The 17,947-nt window shown below is 41.8% G+C and overlaps 1 protein-coding gene across 8 annotated transcripts in view; it reads right to left on the bottom strand.

The window, feature by feature from the left end:
* The window catches only part of TENM4 (teneurin transmembrane protein 4), a 594,920-nt gene that overhangs the window by 41,085 nt on the left and 535,888 nt on the right, over positions 1-17,947 (bottom strand). For all 8 annotated transcript variants that reach the window (XM_085216460.1, XM_085216463.1, XM_085216464.1 and 5 more), the window contains 2 exons: positions 8,472-8,626; positions 4,398-5,275 (listed from right to left, as the gene is read on the bottom strand). In XM_085216460.1, the coding sequence (XP_085072586.1) occupies positions 4,398-5,275; positions 8,472-8,626 (1,033 nt within the window). The remainder of the gene's footprint in view (positions 1-4,397; positions 5,276-8,471; positions 8,627-17,947) is intronic.

Below are 17,947 nucleotides of genomic sequence, written 5' to 3'. Positions count from 1 at the left end.
GATAAACAGCAACTGCTAACAAGCTATGTGAAGGCTGGTAGTGATTTTTTCATGTCAAGTGAAAAGCAGCAACAACCAAAGTATTCACACAGCATCCGATGTCTTCGACTTGAGCTGAACAACAAGAAGCTGTTAACTTGGCAGAGTTTCCAGACCCACTTCCTCTGCCACTGATTACGATGTTACAGGCTGAATGGGAAGGCAAGTCTTTAATCCAGCTACTGGATAAACTGATTCGTAGGGCATTAATTGATGGTGAATGTCAAGGTCTATGTAGTACTAAAAACCCTCAAAGAAGTCCTAAATAGGCCTTTGGGGACAGGTTAATTACTGGAGGGAATTAAGTTTCATTCCCAAAGGAAGGAGAAACTGCATGCCATTAAATACTGAACTTTAGTGCTAAACCCAATAAAGCAGGATTGTTACAAAAAGCATTGGTGAAGGAAGTGTGCATGAAAGAGCTGCGGGTGCTGTGATCAGATCCCCTTCTCCTGCTGAAATGAAGGGCTAATGTGCCAATCTGAGCCCTTGGAGGGGCTGGATTCCCTGCTGTGCCTTTGATGTAAGCTTCCAATAGTAGGACAACACATTCCTCCTCCTTCTCTTCTCTCTAGAGTCACACCAACATGCCCGTATATCAAAGGTCTTCGCAGCTGTACAATAAAAATTGAGAAATGCCTTGCTGAGAGCACCAACCCAAAGAGAACGAGGGATGCTGGATGTATACATATGTAGTGTTGTCACTCTTGCAACACCACTGCTCTTCTGTGGTAGTGTCTGGTTTATGACCCTCCATAGACAGAATGGTAAAGGTAAATCTTACAAGGGTGTTCTTCATGTGGCCACTGGTGCAATGTAAACTTGCCAGCTGAATTTATGGTTACTCTTAACTTTTAAAGCAGTGGTGTCCATCACATCTGGGGCTATAAACAACCATTATCTGCAGAGAGAACCATCAAGCTTTTCCTCAGAGTCAGATTTGATGTCTTTATTTCCTTGGCCACAAGCAAAATGGAAATGTAAGTTTCACCTTCCCCCTTAGCTAAGCTGGAAAAAAACTCAGAGCACCTTCCAGTCACTCAGGATCACAGGATTTCTCTAAATTGCTTAAAATTCCACATTTCCCCATGTTTGGAGACAAATAACCTGAAGTTCGAACCTTTCAAACATCAATTTGTTCTACATCATCTTCTTTGACTTCTTGGGTATCAATGAACTTACATTTCAGTCTGCCATGCCTGCAGTTTGAGTTTGACTCATGCATATCTTCTATCTGGTGAGAATAAGGAAGGCACCCAGAGTCATGATTTAAGATACCAAGAAATGGAGAATCTACTGCTACTCACAGTTGGTTGCTCTACCACTAAGCTAATCTCAGCCTTAAAAAATTACACCATCCTGTCAACTTTCAAGTCTGCGTTTGGTTTCTAGTCCCTTGCCCTTCTCCTGTCTTTCTCTGCTAGACTGAGAGTTGTTCTGTAGGTGAGCTTTGTGCTGACATGCTGTGATCTTCACAATTCCCACTTTTCATCGTGATAAGATAAACAGATCCAGCTGTTCTAGTTCTTCAGAATAAAGCATTTTCTCTTCATGAATGCATTTTTGTACATTTTTCTGCACACTGTTCAATTTTCCTCATCCTTCATAAACTGAAAACACCGGAACTGACAGCATTAGTCTCATCAATGCTATGCAGTGAGAAAATCAGCTCCCTTTTATTCGTGACACATAGGCTGCAATGAGTAAACATACTCATTTTACTTGTCCATCCAAGCAACAAGTTAGACAAATTTGCCATGGAATTATGCTGAGAGATCATACCAAATGGTTGGATGATTTGATCACTACAACCTCTGAGAGTCAGTGCTCGGCCCCATTCTTTAGATGTGGTCTGTTAGATGTGCACCTTCTTGTGTAAGAACATATTATGTTTAAGTGAAACTCATTTTATCAATAAATCTAAATATCTCATATTTATTCACTAATCTTCTCATTTTTCCAGATAATGCATGCAAAACCTGGATAGAATCAAGTCCTGACAATTCACCCCAAACAACCACACTCTGCTTCTCTGTTGCTGACTCCCTTTTCTGAGAATGTTTTTAAGGCTTCTAATACGTACTTTTCACAGTTGGAAAGAGGGGGAGACTAGTCTGTTTCACAAGTCCCTTGCAGAAAGGAGAGGAGAGGGGAGGAGAGGATGAAAAGAGGCAGTTTCCAATTCAAGCAAGGAAAATTTAAACTGAGCATATAAAAAGCCTTCTGACAGTAGCAACAAGATAGGTAAAGACATTCTTATCATTAGCAGCATTTATGAATAACTTAGATAACTTTGATAGGGTCCATTCGAACAAGCTGTAGACATCTGCAGCGTAAACATCTCTATCTGAGCTAATCATTCTGGACTACATTTACAGAGAGAAACTTTCAGCATATTACCTGCCTCATCACATCCTTGAGCTTATACATGATATAGCTCATCCGAAACTCACCTCAGTAGTGAGTATTTCTCTCCACTGTCTATAAAGGGAGGTTGAGGTAACTAATTCAGATATAGACTTTTACCCTGTAGTTGTATGAAGTTACACCAGAATCTGTCAGGAACAGTTAAATAGAGATAACTGATCAAAGGTTTGGATGAGGTATCTCTGAAGACACATTCCTGCCTCTATTTTCAGTGATGCTGTGCTATCACATAATGCTGACTTGCTCTAGTCAAGATTTCCATAGCATAACCACTGGAGAATATTGTCTTCCATTTAGCTCTAAAAAGCTTTCTTATGACTCCTCCAAAGTGCATAAGAGGACCAGAATGATGACTTTCACAAATGCTCTATTTTGTTGGGTAGCAAGAAATAATGAATTACTGTTATAAATGTATCCACAGAGTAAGCTGGACTTTAGCTTCTGTCTTATTTTATCTCCTTTATACTTGCAGTTACACTTTTAAATAAAAGAGTATGTTTTTAGTATAAATTTGACCATTATTAGCTGTAATGTTTAGTTTGCTTCACTGTCCACAGCTACATCTGTTTTCAAGCACAGGAACTATTGGATTATTTGCAAAAAGAAAATGTCGTCTTGATTTTGCATGATGATCCTGATAATATAGCAGGTTTTCAGCCCTATAAAGAAAAACATCCCATTTTTACACATTAAAGCCTTCCTCAAGCAAAATCAATGTAAGAGATGGAAGAGTATTAACTTTGATTCACTGAGGAATATTGCTGTAGTAATTGCAAGCAGAACATTGATGGGATGCAAATAACCTTTCAAAAGATTCATCACAGAGTTTCCATCAGTTCTTTTAACAGCAGGAGAAGAGAAACTCAAAACTGGGCCTGGAACATTTTAGAGAAAGAGCCAAAGCAACTGCATGTATAACACATGAATATGTAGGATTAGCCAGCTTTCCTTCTCTGAGTCTCTTATTTTAATTTTTTTCTTCTAGTTTTTGTCCTTGTAATCTTGGGAACTGACTATTCCAGCCAAACTGATCTACAGTTAGTGTATGATTATGGTATCTGACTGCTTCCATGTAACCATTCAAACCATATGGGAAATTATGCGCTAAGAGGAACATTTAAAAAAGGCTGGAATTTGAGAATAAAAATGGAACTAAGCAAGTGTGGGATGGCTCCTCAACTGCAGGATGAATTTGTAGACCATCCTTCTAGCTGTCCTTATTTGAGTTAATGTTTTCCTATTTGACATTAGAAGTATATTGTCTTCATGCTATTTATAAGCAGAGGATTACTAATAATAGTACAAAATCAAAACAAATTTTCAAGTCACTGCCACTTCTACTTTTTTTCAACCTGTCTTCTCTCTGATCAAAAATTCATTGGGCAGGGATGGTCTTCAGCAGCTCTGAGACTATTTTTTAAAGCTTAGCAGGGCCAACTATAACAATAGAAACAGAACAGTCCATTAATTACAGAATTGTTTTCTGAGCAAGTTGCCATTAGTCATCGTCGGCAGACATTTTACATTAGCAACTTTAAACAAATTCAGAAAGACAACAGATCATAGAAGTAGATGAAAAGCTGAGAGAAAGAGAATCTGATGGAACTTCCACTCTTCCAATGTTTCCAAAGCCAAGCAAAATTCTCTGGCATGCAGCCTAAATTTCTAGTCCCAACCACAGTTAAGGAGAACCAGGTATCCAAATTCCTTGGGCAATTCAGAAAAATTCAGTATAAACTTTGTGTGAAGCTGATTTTGTAGGCAGAGTTTATTCGAATTCTAACACACGGCCAATAGGATGTTTCTGTGTGATCTAATATTCCCTGTTCTGGACATTATAGTTCTGTCAGGGGAATTAAGAATCTATCAGCTTTACAGGGATCAGAGAACGCAGAATGAAGACAGCTGCACAGTACTCAAAACATACTTACTCGTAAAAAGTTGTCCAGCCATTTTCATTGCTTTTGGTGGCAAGCAGACCAGAGTTGCCATGGTAAGTCATCATGGCCACCTCATGACCCTGTGTGGTTACACTCTTGAGTGCGCTGTTGGTACCAATTGTCACCCAGTAGACTTGGCCATCGGGCACAACCAACCAGAGGGGCATCCCTGTGGAATCTCTTCGGATATTGACTAAGTTGCCATTGTTGTCAGTGATCAGGGTTATATCTCCATCTCCAGAATAAGTAAAATTGTAAAGATAATCTCCAGTGGTAAGGCTCTGAGTATATAGGTGCTTACCGCTTGTGTCAAACAAGTAGAGTTCCTGATCTATGGGTGAGGACAACTCATACATATTTTGAGTGTTGAGGAATGGTTTGTTTTTCCGAATAAAGCGTATTCGGATATTTCCAAGATCAGCAACGTACAACTCTCCATCTGCACACACTGCGAGGGAGGATGGTGCATTCAGTTTGGCATCCTTGGCATAGCCATCATCCCCCGAGAAGCAGTCACAGTTAGCATCGTTCTTGCAGTCACAGCTGCTTGGTGCACCAGCAACGAGAGAAATCTCTCCATTGGTGGTAACCTGCCTGATGCGGTTGATCTTTTTCTCATCAGTTTCAGCAATATATAGGACCCCATTATGCGAGACAGCCAAGGCAGTAGCAGACTCCAGGGTGGCATGTATTGCCACCTTGCTAAGGAGAAAGTGGTCCATCCCTGGGACCTGGCAGTGCATGGGCCTCCCTGCCACTATGCGCACTTGGTGGTTCTCAGAAATCTGTAACACAACGTTGTTGTCGAGCACATACAGAGAATTATCCATCGGGTTAACCGCCAGATCCGTGGGCCATTCGAGACGTACCTTAATGGTAAAAAAGCACAAGGAAATTGTTAGAATGAGACCTTTTTTCAACGTATGATTGATCAATTGATCAATCTCAAGTGAGGAGGCTTCAACATGGATTAAAGGGAGAAAAGGGTAAAATAAGCAGAACTGTTACTACTTCATATGATGGCAATCTTTGGATTGACAGAGTTTGGACCTGAGAGAAGAGAGACCTGAGACTGGGAATTTTGTTGGCTAAGTATCGTAAAATCAATCAGTCAAACAAAACAATGATCCTTTTACTAAACATTTCTCCAGACAAATGGTCCATCTCCTCTCAGTAAATGACAGAAAACTGGCAGCTGTGTCAGCATGTGTACATCCAAGTTATAACCACCTATTTTGTGCTTGGTGCTGCAAAAATGCAAAATAGCAAATCGCTTTGAAATTTGGGTTATTGTGCTTTGTAGAATGGAATACTTGTGTCTTTACAGTGCTTTTTACTTTCTTCTTTTTTTTTGAACAAAATGGAAGAATGGCTTCAAGTGACACATCCTAGTTATATACTGATAATCCACAGTCACACAGGCTGGTAACATCATGAGTGAGTGAGTACTAGAAGGTCTCTGTTTCTAGTTCTATTTGTGCAAGATGCTCTCTTTTTAAGTGAGACTACTTTTTTAGTTGTCAGTCCAATAGAATTGAGGGTCTCTTTCCCCCATCCCCTTATTTTTATTTTTATTTTTTTTAAATCAAGAACAGGGAGATGTGCATTTTCTTTTTTAATGTGTAGGAGCCAATCAATTGCTTAAATGTTTTCTTAACTATTTTCCATTTGCAGACATGTGAAGGGGAACTGGAAATGAACAGCTTTAAAGAATGCTCCTGGTCACCTCCAGGAAGACTTTTAAATAGATTTTCAATGAGTTACAAACAAACAGCTATTCTGGTTGTGCACTGACTTTCAGTCAGCCAGGCAACTCCAACGTGGAGCAGGTGGATTTGATATCTGTTGGTTAACTGAGATATTGGCCACTTGGTGCCATTCTCCCCAGTTCTGTTTGTTTTTATTTTTATTTTTATTTTTATTTTTATTTTTATTTTTATTTTTATTGTGTACTCAGTGGCATGATGCTGTGACTGAGAGCTCTGGGAGGGGCACACATCAAGCTGCGCCATTCCAAAATGTCCCTCTTTGTTTGCTGCAAATCTTCTTCCACCCTTCATCTTCGATGTTGCATGTCCTTGGTTGTTGTATATTCTTGGTTGCCTGAAGTGACTAAGTTGGGGGTGTTTTGTGTCTATAAGGTAGCAATCTTATTGGAAAGAGGAGATAGGAATAGGTTCAAGCTTAGTGCACCATTCTTCATTGTGACTTCATTCAAAACCAGGAGCAAGAAAAGGCCAAGAGTCACACAAAAGATTCATACTTCCAAAGCTTGTAGCTGAACATATCTGCCACAGACGTTCTTTACTTTTGTTGCTTCTATTCACATTTAAATTCTGTGTCAACTTTCTTTTTTTTAAAAAAAAAAAGAACAAACACCACTTGCAGTGTGTTCAGTTCATTATGCCTTCTAATGGCTGGGCTTGTGAAGCTCAGTTTCGTGGCTAAGCAGTGTGCTAATCTCTGCCTGGTTTGATTCTCTGTTCACAAAATCTTTCTTTTCTCAGCTTCTGGCCTATTTTAACCCTTTTTGTAGTGAAAGATTATAGCCCTTCAGTAACGCATGTCCCCATCCTTTCCAATGGTTTTTAAGCTCTGCAACCTTGAGTTAGCATCGTGAGCAGTTTATTCTTAACTGACAGTTCTTAACTATTCTTAAAAAACACTCCCTGTCTACATTGACCGCTACATATTTCATGCCTTCACATCCCTGACAGCCTCAGGGACCTGACAGAGAAGACCCTTCTAGCCACTGCAAATGATGAAAAGCAATTCTTAGACAAGATTTTGTGTTCTGTTGATTATTTTTTTATTTGTTTATTTTTCCTTCATTAATCTTGCGTTTGATATGTTTGTCTAGAACATGACTGGTTAATCTCTCTGTTCCAGTACAGGTTTATCTAAGAATGGCTCCCGTCAATTTATAACAAAAGAAAGCAGCTTTAGATGATACATTTTAGTTCACCTTAGAAATGTTTAAATATGACACTAGTAGGCACATAAGCCACACAACTTGCCCAAAAATAATTTTTAAAACTTGAATCCACAGTGGTCTTCTGGTAACCGCCCCTGAAATTCAGATAAAGAAAAAAAAACATCTCTGCAAGATGAAAAACACATTACAAAATGGCCTTTAACCATCAAAATTTACTCCTGTAGAAGGCACCAGAGCTTTTAAACTCATAATTTCAGCTTGTTCATAAATTGCGGACGGTGGGAAACAGTTGCAAAGAAGCAAGAATAATCTTTTCAAATTAGAAGGAAAAACAAGAAGAACAGATTCCATATGGGAGCACGGAAATTATCTAGGTAGCTACAAAAAGGAAACCCCATTGACATCTATTGTGGCTGAATAACAGTACTTTGCCCTCCAGCTATGATCTGTATTCTCATAAGAGAGGGTAACATTCCTCTAGCCAGACAAACCACCAGTGGCTTAAAGGTTTCAAAGGACAGCATCTCTAAACTGGCACAATTTGACAGGTTGGCCAGTGTTCCGCAAAATTGAGTGCTGGCCCATAACAGATTTCTCTTCTGCATTATCCAGAAGTAAAGCAATCATCAAAGTGAGATTTCTTTTTCTCTCTTCTTTTCCCCTCCACCTTTAAGCAGCAGGACTAAAAAGCCCAGCATGATGGTAGCTGCAACCAATTTGCAATCTGATGCAATTCAAGATTCTTGTTTTCCTGCTGTTGCTAATTTTGGCACCGTAGTCTCTGATCAGTATTTCCTAGATGTTAATTTGATTCAGGCCTAAAATTGTTCTGGGCCAAATCAGAATGGGAGGAAGTAATGTAAAAAACAATGGCTTGTTATGCTCTTATAACAGAGCAAGGCATATCCCCACTATAAGGAGTACTGTTGCCTTGTCTTTTTTAATTTAAAATAACTAGTTCCTTGAGAAATTAGCCTAATGAAACTTGCTTTCCTAGGAATCTGTGTCTCACAGCTGGTTGGAAGCTATGAACGAAGTCTTAAAAGCTCTCTCTCTCCGGAAATTCTCTGACAGGCAGACAAGGTGAAAGCATAGGATTCTATCTGGCAGAAAACCAAAGGTTGCCTTACCTGAGAAATGTCCATGACAGAGTCACAGCTGAGAGGCCGAGCAGATGTCAAGTCATTGGAACCCAGCACTGTTGAGATGATCCCATTCTGATCGATCCGCCTGATCATAGTGCCATCTACAAAGTAAATAAGTCCAAACTTGTCCACGGTGATGCCTAAGGAAGTAAAAAGTCAGTCAGTCAGAAAGGAACAGCAACCTGAAAAGACGTGATGAATGTGATAGTGTCTGGTCTGACCCTTGAAAAAGTAAGACTGCAGTTTGATTGGGAACAATATATTTTCTGGCATTCAAAAAGGATGAGTTGGACACACATGAGTTCTGGATACTGGAAGCTCTGAAGCAGTACCATTACACTGAAGGCACTTCCAAACATTACTGGCACATAAAGCAATTTAGAAATCCCCAGAAAACATGGAAGAGGGCATGGCATCCAGCAAACCCCTAAAAAGAATAGGTTTTCTAATAGTTATGTGTCTGGTAAGTTCAGAAACACGATGCCTTGCTTGTAATATGAATATTAAGCCATGCATGTGAAAATGTTGCCCTCGTGAATGCATCAGAGACAGTGATGAGAACACCTACAAAAGACTTATCAGGTCAAATGCCAGATGAGTAAGTGTAGAAAGGTTTCTACTGGAACAATCCCACCAATCTACAGTAACTCACCTGTTTCTGAATATGGCTAGGTGATTTGTATCACTATTCAAACCCCCTCTGCTGACATGCTCCTATCACTGGATTTGAAATCTGTCAACAACAGTTACAGACTGCTGATTCTTGTTTCCTTCCCTACAGATATGTGCTATTTCCCTTCCCCTTAGGTGTCATTTCTCAAGTACTTGTTATGTTAGGAAAACCTCCTTTAATCCTCTTTATCCCAGGCTAGCCATACTCTGCATCTTTCATCAGAGGATTTCATGGTGCTTTACACTTACTAATTAGACCTCATAGCAGTCTGTGAGTGTGATCATCTTAATTTTACGTATCAGGAAAATAAGAGATAAAGCAATTTTCAAAAGGTCATGGAGAGTATTCATGACTAAAGCAGGAATAAGAAGTTAAGGGCCCCATTCACCTCTCTTTTATGCCAGTATAAATTAAAAATAACTCCATGGATACTAATAGAGTCGTTCATCTCATCTATCCCACAGTTGCAGAATGCTGCGTGGCATAATATTTGAGTATCTCCAGACACTCAAAGAATGTAAAGGAACAGTAAAGTAGAAGAATATAGAAGCCTGAAACGTCCTTTCCTATCCAATTGAAAATTCTGCTTGGAATATATGAATATATGAATATCAGGATCCTTCTGCTTGGTTTCTTTCACTAGCAGAGTAGCAATCACTTGGCAAAAAGTTGACAATGCATTGTGCATACAAGCAAGTATCTGGAGCTCTGTCAATCAGCAGAGAGAAATACCTATTTCTAGGGTGCAGTGTATATCGCCCTAAAGCAGATATCCATGAGTGATTATACGACTCCTTCCAGAAGCACTTTTTCCTTCCTATTCACTGTAAAAGGAGACTACAGCAAATATGTCAAATATTTCAAGCAAGGGACATGGTTTAGTGGGCACGGTGGTGATGGTTGATGGCTGGACTAGATGAACTTAGTGGTCTTTCCCACTTTATGTTCCTATAATTTCCACAGGAAACATTTGTCTGCAGATAGATGAAGTTAGTGACATGAGTCCTCTCTGTGATGTTTTTTTGGCTGTCATCATGGTGATAGATATGATGGAAAATCTGTTCAAGATAGAAAGACTTGAGAAAGTTTCTGCGAAGCGATGAGATCTTGTGCTTCTCCAAAATGCTGTTTTACAGCCAGATCTCCTTGCTTGAAACATTTATCCTCAGACTTTCATCCACTGTGAGGTATCCTGCAAAGTACACATGCAGCAGTTCACAGATTAAAAGTTTCTGCCCTTCATGCAGCAGGGACTAATCCCCTGATTGCTTTGGAAATTAAAATCATGGCCTTCAGCCAGCATTGTAACTATTGTATGGGCTGGGAGCCATGGAGGTGGATGATAAGTGGAAAAAAGTATCATATTTGGTCCTACAGAAATCTACAGAGGAAATGAAATGACACAGAAGATAATCTAGCCTGGAAGTAATGGCAAGAAAACCTCATTGTTTGAGGAAAAGAACAAACTTTTCCATTTAGCTGAGGCAAAAGAAAAAATTCAAATAAAACAGCAACCTGTTGAGTCAAAGTCAGTTAGGAGTCAGAACACCAATGTTGCAGACCACTGAGCTGAATGGGAGCTGTGTATTTTTGCTGGGAGGTAAAAACTGCATTTTCCTTGGTCCTTCGCAGCATCTCCCTGCCTGAAGGGCATCACTTTGACCTGGATTGGATATCTGACCAACAGAGCAGTGAGATTTCAGAACAGCCTCTAGGGCGATAAGGAAAAAAAATTACTTCTTGCTTCTTTTAAGATCAAGTTCATTAATTTTGGAGGGGATTATATGACAGGATTTCTGAGATAATGGATGACAAGACTAAATGACCCAAAAGATTGCTTCTAGTCCTACACTCCAATACCTGTGTTTAACTTATGCCAAGACAGAACTAATCTCAGCAGGACCATGAAACAAGACACTCAAAGAAGAGTAGCAAGAACTTTTTGCACACCTTAAAGCTAAAGGAGAAGCCATGGCAATGGTGACCACTTATTCCTGCTATGCAATATCATAGAGTTAGAGAATGGTTTGGGTTGGAAGGGGCCTAAAAGACTATCAAGTTTGAACCCCCTGCAGTGGGCAGAATTGCCAACCACTAAAATCAGGTTGCCTAGAGCCTCATCCAGCCTGGCCTTGAACACCTCCCTCCAGCTGAACAGCTAGGATGCCTCAAAGCATCAGTTGTATCTTAGCACTTCATCAAAAGCTGCAGGGAGATATGGAGGAATAGGCATCAATATTCAGTTGCATCCATGGCTTGAAGGAAGTTGTCTTTACCTGTCATGACATCTGTCAACATGGTGCCCTAGGTGACACACTGCTCAGCAAGCCATCCAGGCTGCTGGCACATGTCACCTGTCACTGGCATCTGCTGCCAAAGGTTATCGCTCCTCTAATTATTTTGCCCACCGTATGGCAACTTCTTTAACGTTTGGTGGTGTTCGTTTGACAACCAGCAATACAATCAAGCACTTTAAGCAATGTGGTAGACCAGCTTTTACAGAGGAGTGTTCAGTTGCTCTTCATTGTCTTTTGTTAAGCACAAGGAAACTGGGAACCCTTCCTAGGTTCACAGCCAGCACCTCTCAGGGCGCCTGTCCATTACTCTGCATGACAGGTCAAAAGGCAGCGAAGGGTGGCAGGCTGGATAATGTGATTTTAAATGAGGCAGAATTTTCTCTCCTAGCGAGTTCCATGTGGATTGGATTGAACTTATCAGCAGTATGTGCTGACAGCGGCTCCCAGCGCTCAGTGCCGAGCTCCGATGGCTGTTCTGATTAACCAGTTACAGCAATAACAACCTGTGTGCACCTTGGCTCGGGAGCCAGCTCTGATCAGTTGATACAGCACAACTTTATTCTGCAGTCCAGCTTAGACAAAGAGCTTGCACACCCGAATAAGCTGAAGTGGGATGGTAAAGTTACCGCTTATCATCCTGTTCGGGGACCGTGGCAGGTGCATGAGCTCTTATCACAGAGCACTTCTTTGCTTATCCTTCCTTCACAGAAACCAGGCAATCTCAATTACCTTACATTTCCTAGGACGTTCTGCAGGGTAACAAAGTTTTCAATCTGTCTAAGGCCTGATTTCTGTCTCCACATCCCCCTCTCATGGCAGCTACTCCAGTCCCTTTCTGAGTTCAGCTGGTTGTCTCACAATTCAGTCTAATCCCCCAGCCCTGGAGTGCTCAAGGCCACGTTGGATGGGACCATGGCAGCCTGATCTGGTGAGTGGCAACCAGTCCTCAACACAGGGTTGGAGCTGGATGATCTTTAAAGTTCCTTCCAATCCAACACATTCTATGATTCTATAATTGATTCTAACTCCAAAGGAGAGCTTGACTCTCCCGCAGACAAGTCTTCAGACTTGCAGAGAGAAAGAAGCATCCCATGGTTTCCTTGCAATAGATTGGAGAGGTCAGACCACAACTTTTGATAAGAATTTCTGTTTCCTTTCTGATTATGGCACAGTTCCAGTGTTGGTTATTGGTACAGAGAATGGGTAATTCGCATGTTACACATGAAAAGCCAAAGGCCTTGGGTCGCTTTGACAGAAGGCTCCTCTCAAGTTTCCATAGTAACATAAGGGGAATTGAAGATTTGCAGTGTACAGCTTGACGTTCAGTCTCACAGTTACTAAGAGAAAACATCTGCTGCCACAAACCAGGTGGTGTTGCAGACCCACATTTCAATCTTCGAGTTATGAAACACACATTAGGAAACCACGTTGGTTCAGTGGGCAACATTGGTGGTAGGTGGGCAGTTGGATGAGATGATCATAGAAGCGTCTTCCAAGCTTAATGGTTCTACTTAATGATTCTATGATTGCTCTTGGATAGCCAGAGACCCCGTAAGACACCAAGGCTTGGAGCACCACGTGCATCACACCAGTGAGTCGTGCTGATGGAAAGTTGTGACGTGATGACATTTGCTTGAAATGTCAGGACCTTGCAGTGTGAACAGGTGACAGCACAACGTCCCACTGCAAATAGCTGCTGGAACACAGGGAGGCTGTTCTAAAAATGAACCACTAAAAGTGACTGCATTGCAATTCTAGCTCTACTTAGGGGGAAAAGAATGGGCGGGGAGAATCCTTTTAAATGAAAAAAAAAATAGGTGCTGAAGGAATATAAATTTGAAGCTTTCTTGTCAGGCTTGATGCTGAATGACGGCGTGATAAAGTGGCAGATGAAAATCAATGTCAATAAGTACAGAGGAGTTCATAGGGGAAGGAGTAAGTCTAACTATCCATACACAATGACAAGCTGAAAAACAGCTCAGAGGAGTAAAGATTTTGGATTTTGTGAGAAAAGTTTTTTGCAAAGATCAGCTTGGTGCTCTGCAGTGGTCAAGAAAGGAGCTAAAAGACAGGAATGGATGAGGAAAGGCAGAAAAAACAGAAAACACTGTTCAAGTTGCAAAAAAGAACACTTCTCTATACTGTGGCTAAACAAATTCTGGAAATTAATAGCACAAGATGTCCTCTGGGGAATAAGATAGGTGTTCAGGGAGATCTGTCAACAAATTGCTGGTGGCATCGAAGCACGGGTTCAGGTGCAACTTCTTTAGAAAGTCCCTGATTAGAATCTGGGTTGTTAGCAGGGCAGTGTAAGTCTGCCGTTGCCCCTTTCCTTGTGTGTCTTTTCTGTTAAAATTAAGAGATGGCATTTTGTTCAATAAGCCTCTGGTCTTCCTTGAAATGTTCATTTTATTCCTATTTGACAAAATCGGAACAGATTGTGGAGGGCTCAGTTTCTCCTAATTCTGTCAAACTCAAGAATGCTTAGTGAACAACTGAGATTTTGTTTACACATTCAGCAGGACACAGTGAAGGAAGCAATCTGTCCCAAATTAATTACTTCATTTTGCATTGTTTTTGCCGTGCTAAATGAATGAGATCCCCACCCCCAGTCCTGTCCCTTCTGAAACCATCTTCCAACTGTTTCAGCCTTGTCATGGCAATCTCTCTTAATTGCAAGCTCCTTGGTAATTTATCTGCCACATTTTTCTCAAGGAGAACCACTGGCGAGTACTCAGATGAAAACAAATGCTCTGACAAGCTGGAGTTATAATTTTTCTTTAGATTGCTTGTAGAAGACGATTGTTATTAGCAGATGATAATTAGAAAGTGGTAACACTTGAATTTGCAAGGATGTATTGAAATCCACTAGCATGTGAAAGGGCTAGTGGGCTCTGCGGCAAACCATAGAATCATGGAATGGTTTGGGTTGGAAGAGACCTTTAAGATCACCTAGTTCCAACCCCTCTGCTGAATGCTTCCAGGGAGGGGACGTCTACAGCCTTGCTGGGCAACCTGTTCAAATAACTGGGAGTATAAGCTATGACAAATACCCTGACTAAACAGGGTTCACCAAGTCAGCATGGGTTCACCAAGGGGAGGCCGTGCTCGACCCACTTGGTGGCCTTCTATGATGCTGTCACATGCTGGGTGGATGGGGGAAGAGCAGTAGATGTAATCTACCTTGATTTTAGAAAGGCATTTGATACTGTCTCCCACGACAACCTTATAACAAAGCTGAGGAAGTGTGGGATAGATGAGTGGACAGTGAGGTGGGTTGAGAACTGGCTGACTGGCAGAGCGCAGAGGGTCATCGTTGGTGGTGCAGAGTCTGGCTGGAGACCTGTGACCAGTGGTGTCCCCCAGGGGTCTGTGCTGGGTCCGGTCTTGTTCAACATCTTCATCAATGACCTTGATGAGGGGATAGTGGCCACCCTCAGCAAGTTTGCTGATGATACGAAGTTGGGAGGATTGGCTGACATGCCTGAAGGCTGTGCTGCCATTCAGCGAGACCTGGACAGGCTGGAGAGCTGGGCAGTAAGAAACCGGATGAGGTTCAACAAAAGCAAGTGTAGGGTCTTACACCTAAGGAGGAATAATTGCATGCACCAATACAGGCTGGGGGATGAGCTGCTGGAGAGGAGCTCTGCAGAGAGGGACCTGGGCGTCCTGGTGGACGACAGGTTGGCCATGAGCCAGCAGTGTGTCCTCGTGGCCAAAAAGGCCAATGGCATTCTGGGGTGCATTAAGAAGAGCGTGTCCAGCAGGTCGAGAGAGGTGATCCTCCCCCTCTACTCTGCCCTGGTAAGGCCTCATCTGGAGTACCGTGTCCAGTTCTGGGCTCCCCAGTACAAAAAAGACAGGGATCTCTTGGAAAGAGTCCAGCGGAGGGCCACAAAGATGGTGAAGGGCCTGGAGCATCTCCCCTATGAAGAAAGGCTAAGTGAACTGGGTCTGTTTAGCCTTGAGAAAAGACGACTGAGAGGGGACCTGATCCAGGTTTATAAATATCTGAGGTGTGGCGGCCATAGCGGTGAGGCCAGTCTCTTTTCAGTGGTACGTGGAGACAGGACGAGGGGAAACGGACATCAGCTGCAGCATAGGAAGTTTCGCACGAACGTGCGTAAGAACTTCTTCACGGTGAGGGTGACGGAGCACTGGAACAGGCTGCCCAGGGAGGTTGTGGAGTCTCCTCCTCTGGAGATATTCAAGTCTCGCCTGGACACATGTGCGACCTGGTGTAGGGAACCTGCTTTGGCAGGGGGGTTGGTCTCGATGATCTCTAGAGGTCCCTTCCAACCCCTACAATTCTGTGATTCTGTGATTCTGTGATTTGTCACCACTCTTTCATCTGTCGATCTACCTCTCCTTTTGATTTATCTGTGCTATTAATTTCCAGAACTTCTTTAGCCATGGTATGGAGAAATGTTCTTTTCTGCAAGAAGTTTGTTTCCACTTAGGGATGAGCCAGAAGACCTACATAGATCTGATGCTTGACTGATTCAAGAGGTTAAAGGTAGATCCAAAAGACCCAGAGAGGTGATGGGTGCCCCATCCCTGTGGACATTCAAGGTGAATCTGGAGAAGGGCTCTGAGCACCTGATGGAGCTGTGGGTGTCCCCATTCATTGCAGCAGAGTTGGACTAGATGATCTTTAATGCTTCCTTCTAGCTCAAACGGTTCTGTGATTCAATTCTATGAATTTGTTAGCCCATGACTGATCCATCAGTTTTTATGAATTACAGTTTTTCATCTGGCAGGATTCGATTCTTTCAGTATTTTCCAGCAAGCTGCAAATGCCAGCTAATTAAAAGCTACTTAATTAAAATCATGAAATTGAAGGCAAGACCTTGTTTCCTTACAACTTTTGAACAAGCTGCAAAGATGTCCACAAAATACATACTAATTATCTTCAGTTAAAAATTAACTTTAGCCCTAAAAAGTCTCATGAAGACCAGTGATCCTTAAAGAGGTGAACTCTCCAAGTCCTGCCCTAGCAGGAGATATTTCTATAGCTACAGAATCATTTTCTGATGTATTCTGGTCTTTCACTTCCCTTGCCAAAAGAGGGGAGCAGAGGGTAACCTGAGGACAACTGGTTGCTTGTGCAAGAAATCACTGATATTTCAAACTAATATGCAATACCTTCATACCAAGGAAGAGAACTTGCCAGTGTTTCTGCTAGGATGCACTGCAGTGAAGGTATAAACAATGCTGACATTACATTGTCAGTGCGAGTTTTCACTGTTAATCATTTATTGAGGTGAATGGGAAGTGAGTCACACCTGCCAAGGCTATTTGTCTCAGCAGGCGTTGCAAACTTGGGCTAGAACCAGATCAGAGAACAGTGTTTGCAAACTTTCCATTGGAGGTGTGGGCTCTCTGAATTATTATTTTCTTGTTGTCATTTTGCTTCATGTCATTTCCTCTTTCACTCTCAATTTACTTCTGTTCCATGAAATTTCAGAGCTATGAGGAATGAATGCATGTATTCTGCCACTGTGTGATTGAGGTGGAAGAACAGCCTCCGGAGAGCCTGAATTGCCAGCAAGAAGGATTTCAGTGCTGAAAGCTTTGAACTCCACAGCTCTGTTTCCTGCAGTGAATGCAGAAACATAATTCAGCTAAACCTTGCCACCTCCACCAATGTAGGGAGATGAATAATATTCCTCTTATCTTGTACAAGGGAGAATGGAGGTCCAACAAAAGTTGTTTTCTTTTGCACTGGTTGAACAACAAAGTGGTGCAGAAAATGGGATTACAGATCTCTGGGTTCCCTGATCTCATGACCCATCTGTCAGACTGTCTGAATCTCTGTGCCCAAGTCACCTAATTTTCTTTTCACTCATTTCAGTGAGACAATTTCTACTTCTCAACCTGTTTGCAGGTAGTTCCCTTTCTATGCCTCTGACGATACTTCATCTCAATGTAACAGTCACTTCATGGGAGTCTGGAGTGCCTGAAATCCATTCCGGGCCCTTTCAATATTCCTAGGGGAGCAATTTGGCCTACAGTGCTCTTTGACACAGAGAAGATCTACCAAGGCAATTTCTTCTGCATCCAGCCAAGAAATAGCTAGCCGAAATGTAACAAAAAATATCACAAGAACAGATGATACAAAAGGTCACTAAATCACTTTGTTTTTTTGGATTTAGTAACAATAATGTCATCTCTATGTCAAGAAAAATAACTTCCCAAAAAATCCAGCCAGAAAGAGAAACAACAGCTCAGCTGCCTTCCTCTTGCCTGCTCTTTGTGAAATAAGTTGTTAAAGGACCCCTGAGATTTGCTGAGAAGCTGCTGGGATGGGCTTGGAAATAGATGTGGTAAAGAAGGAGGGAGCTACAACTCCCAGATGCGAGGGAAAAGGAAACCTGCAGCACACTGATGTCCAAGCCAAGAGCCTATAAGTAACTCCCCTCAATTCTAACATCTGGGCCTGAAGATGCATGGCAGGCAAAAATGCCACCTGCACAGTGGTCCTTCTCTCT

This window comes from Meleagris gallopavo, chromosome 1 (assembly GCF_905368555.1).
Source record: "Meleagris gallopavo chromosome 1, MGAL_WU_HG_1.1, whole genome shotgun sequence".
Taxonomy (NCBI): Eukaryota; Metazoa; Chordata; class Aves; order Galliformes; family Phasianidae; genus Meleagris; species Meleagris gallopavo.
Note: the sequence above shows the minus strand (reverse complement) of the source record. Positions and strands in the feature narration are given on the sequence as shown.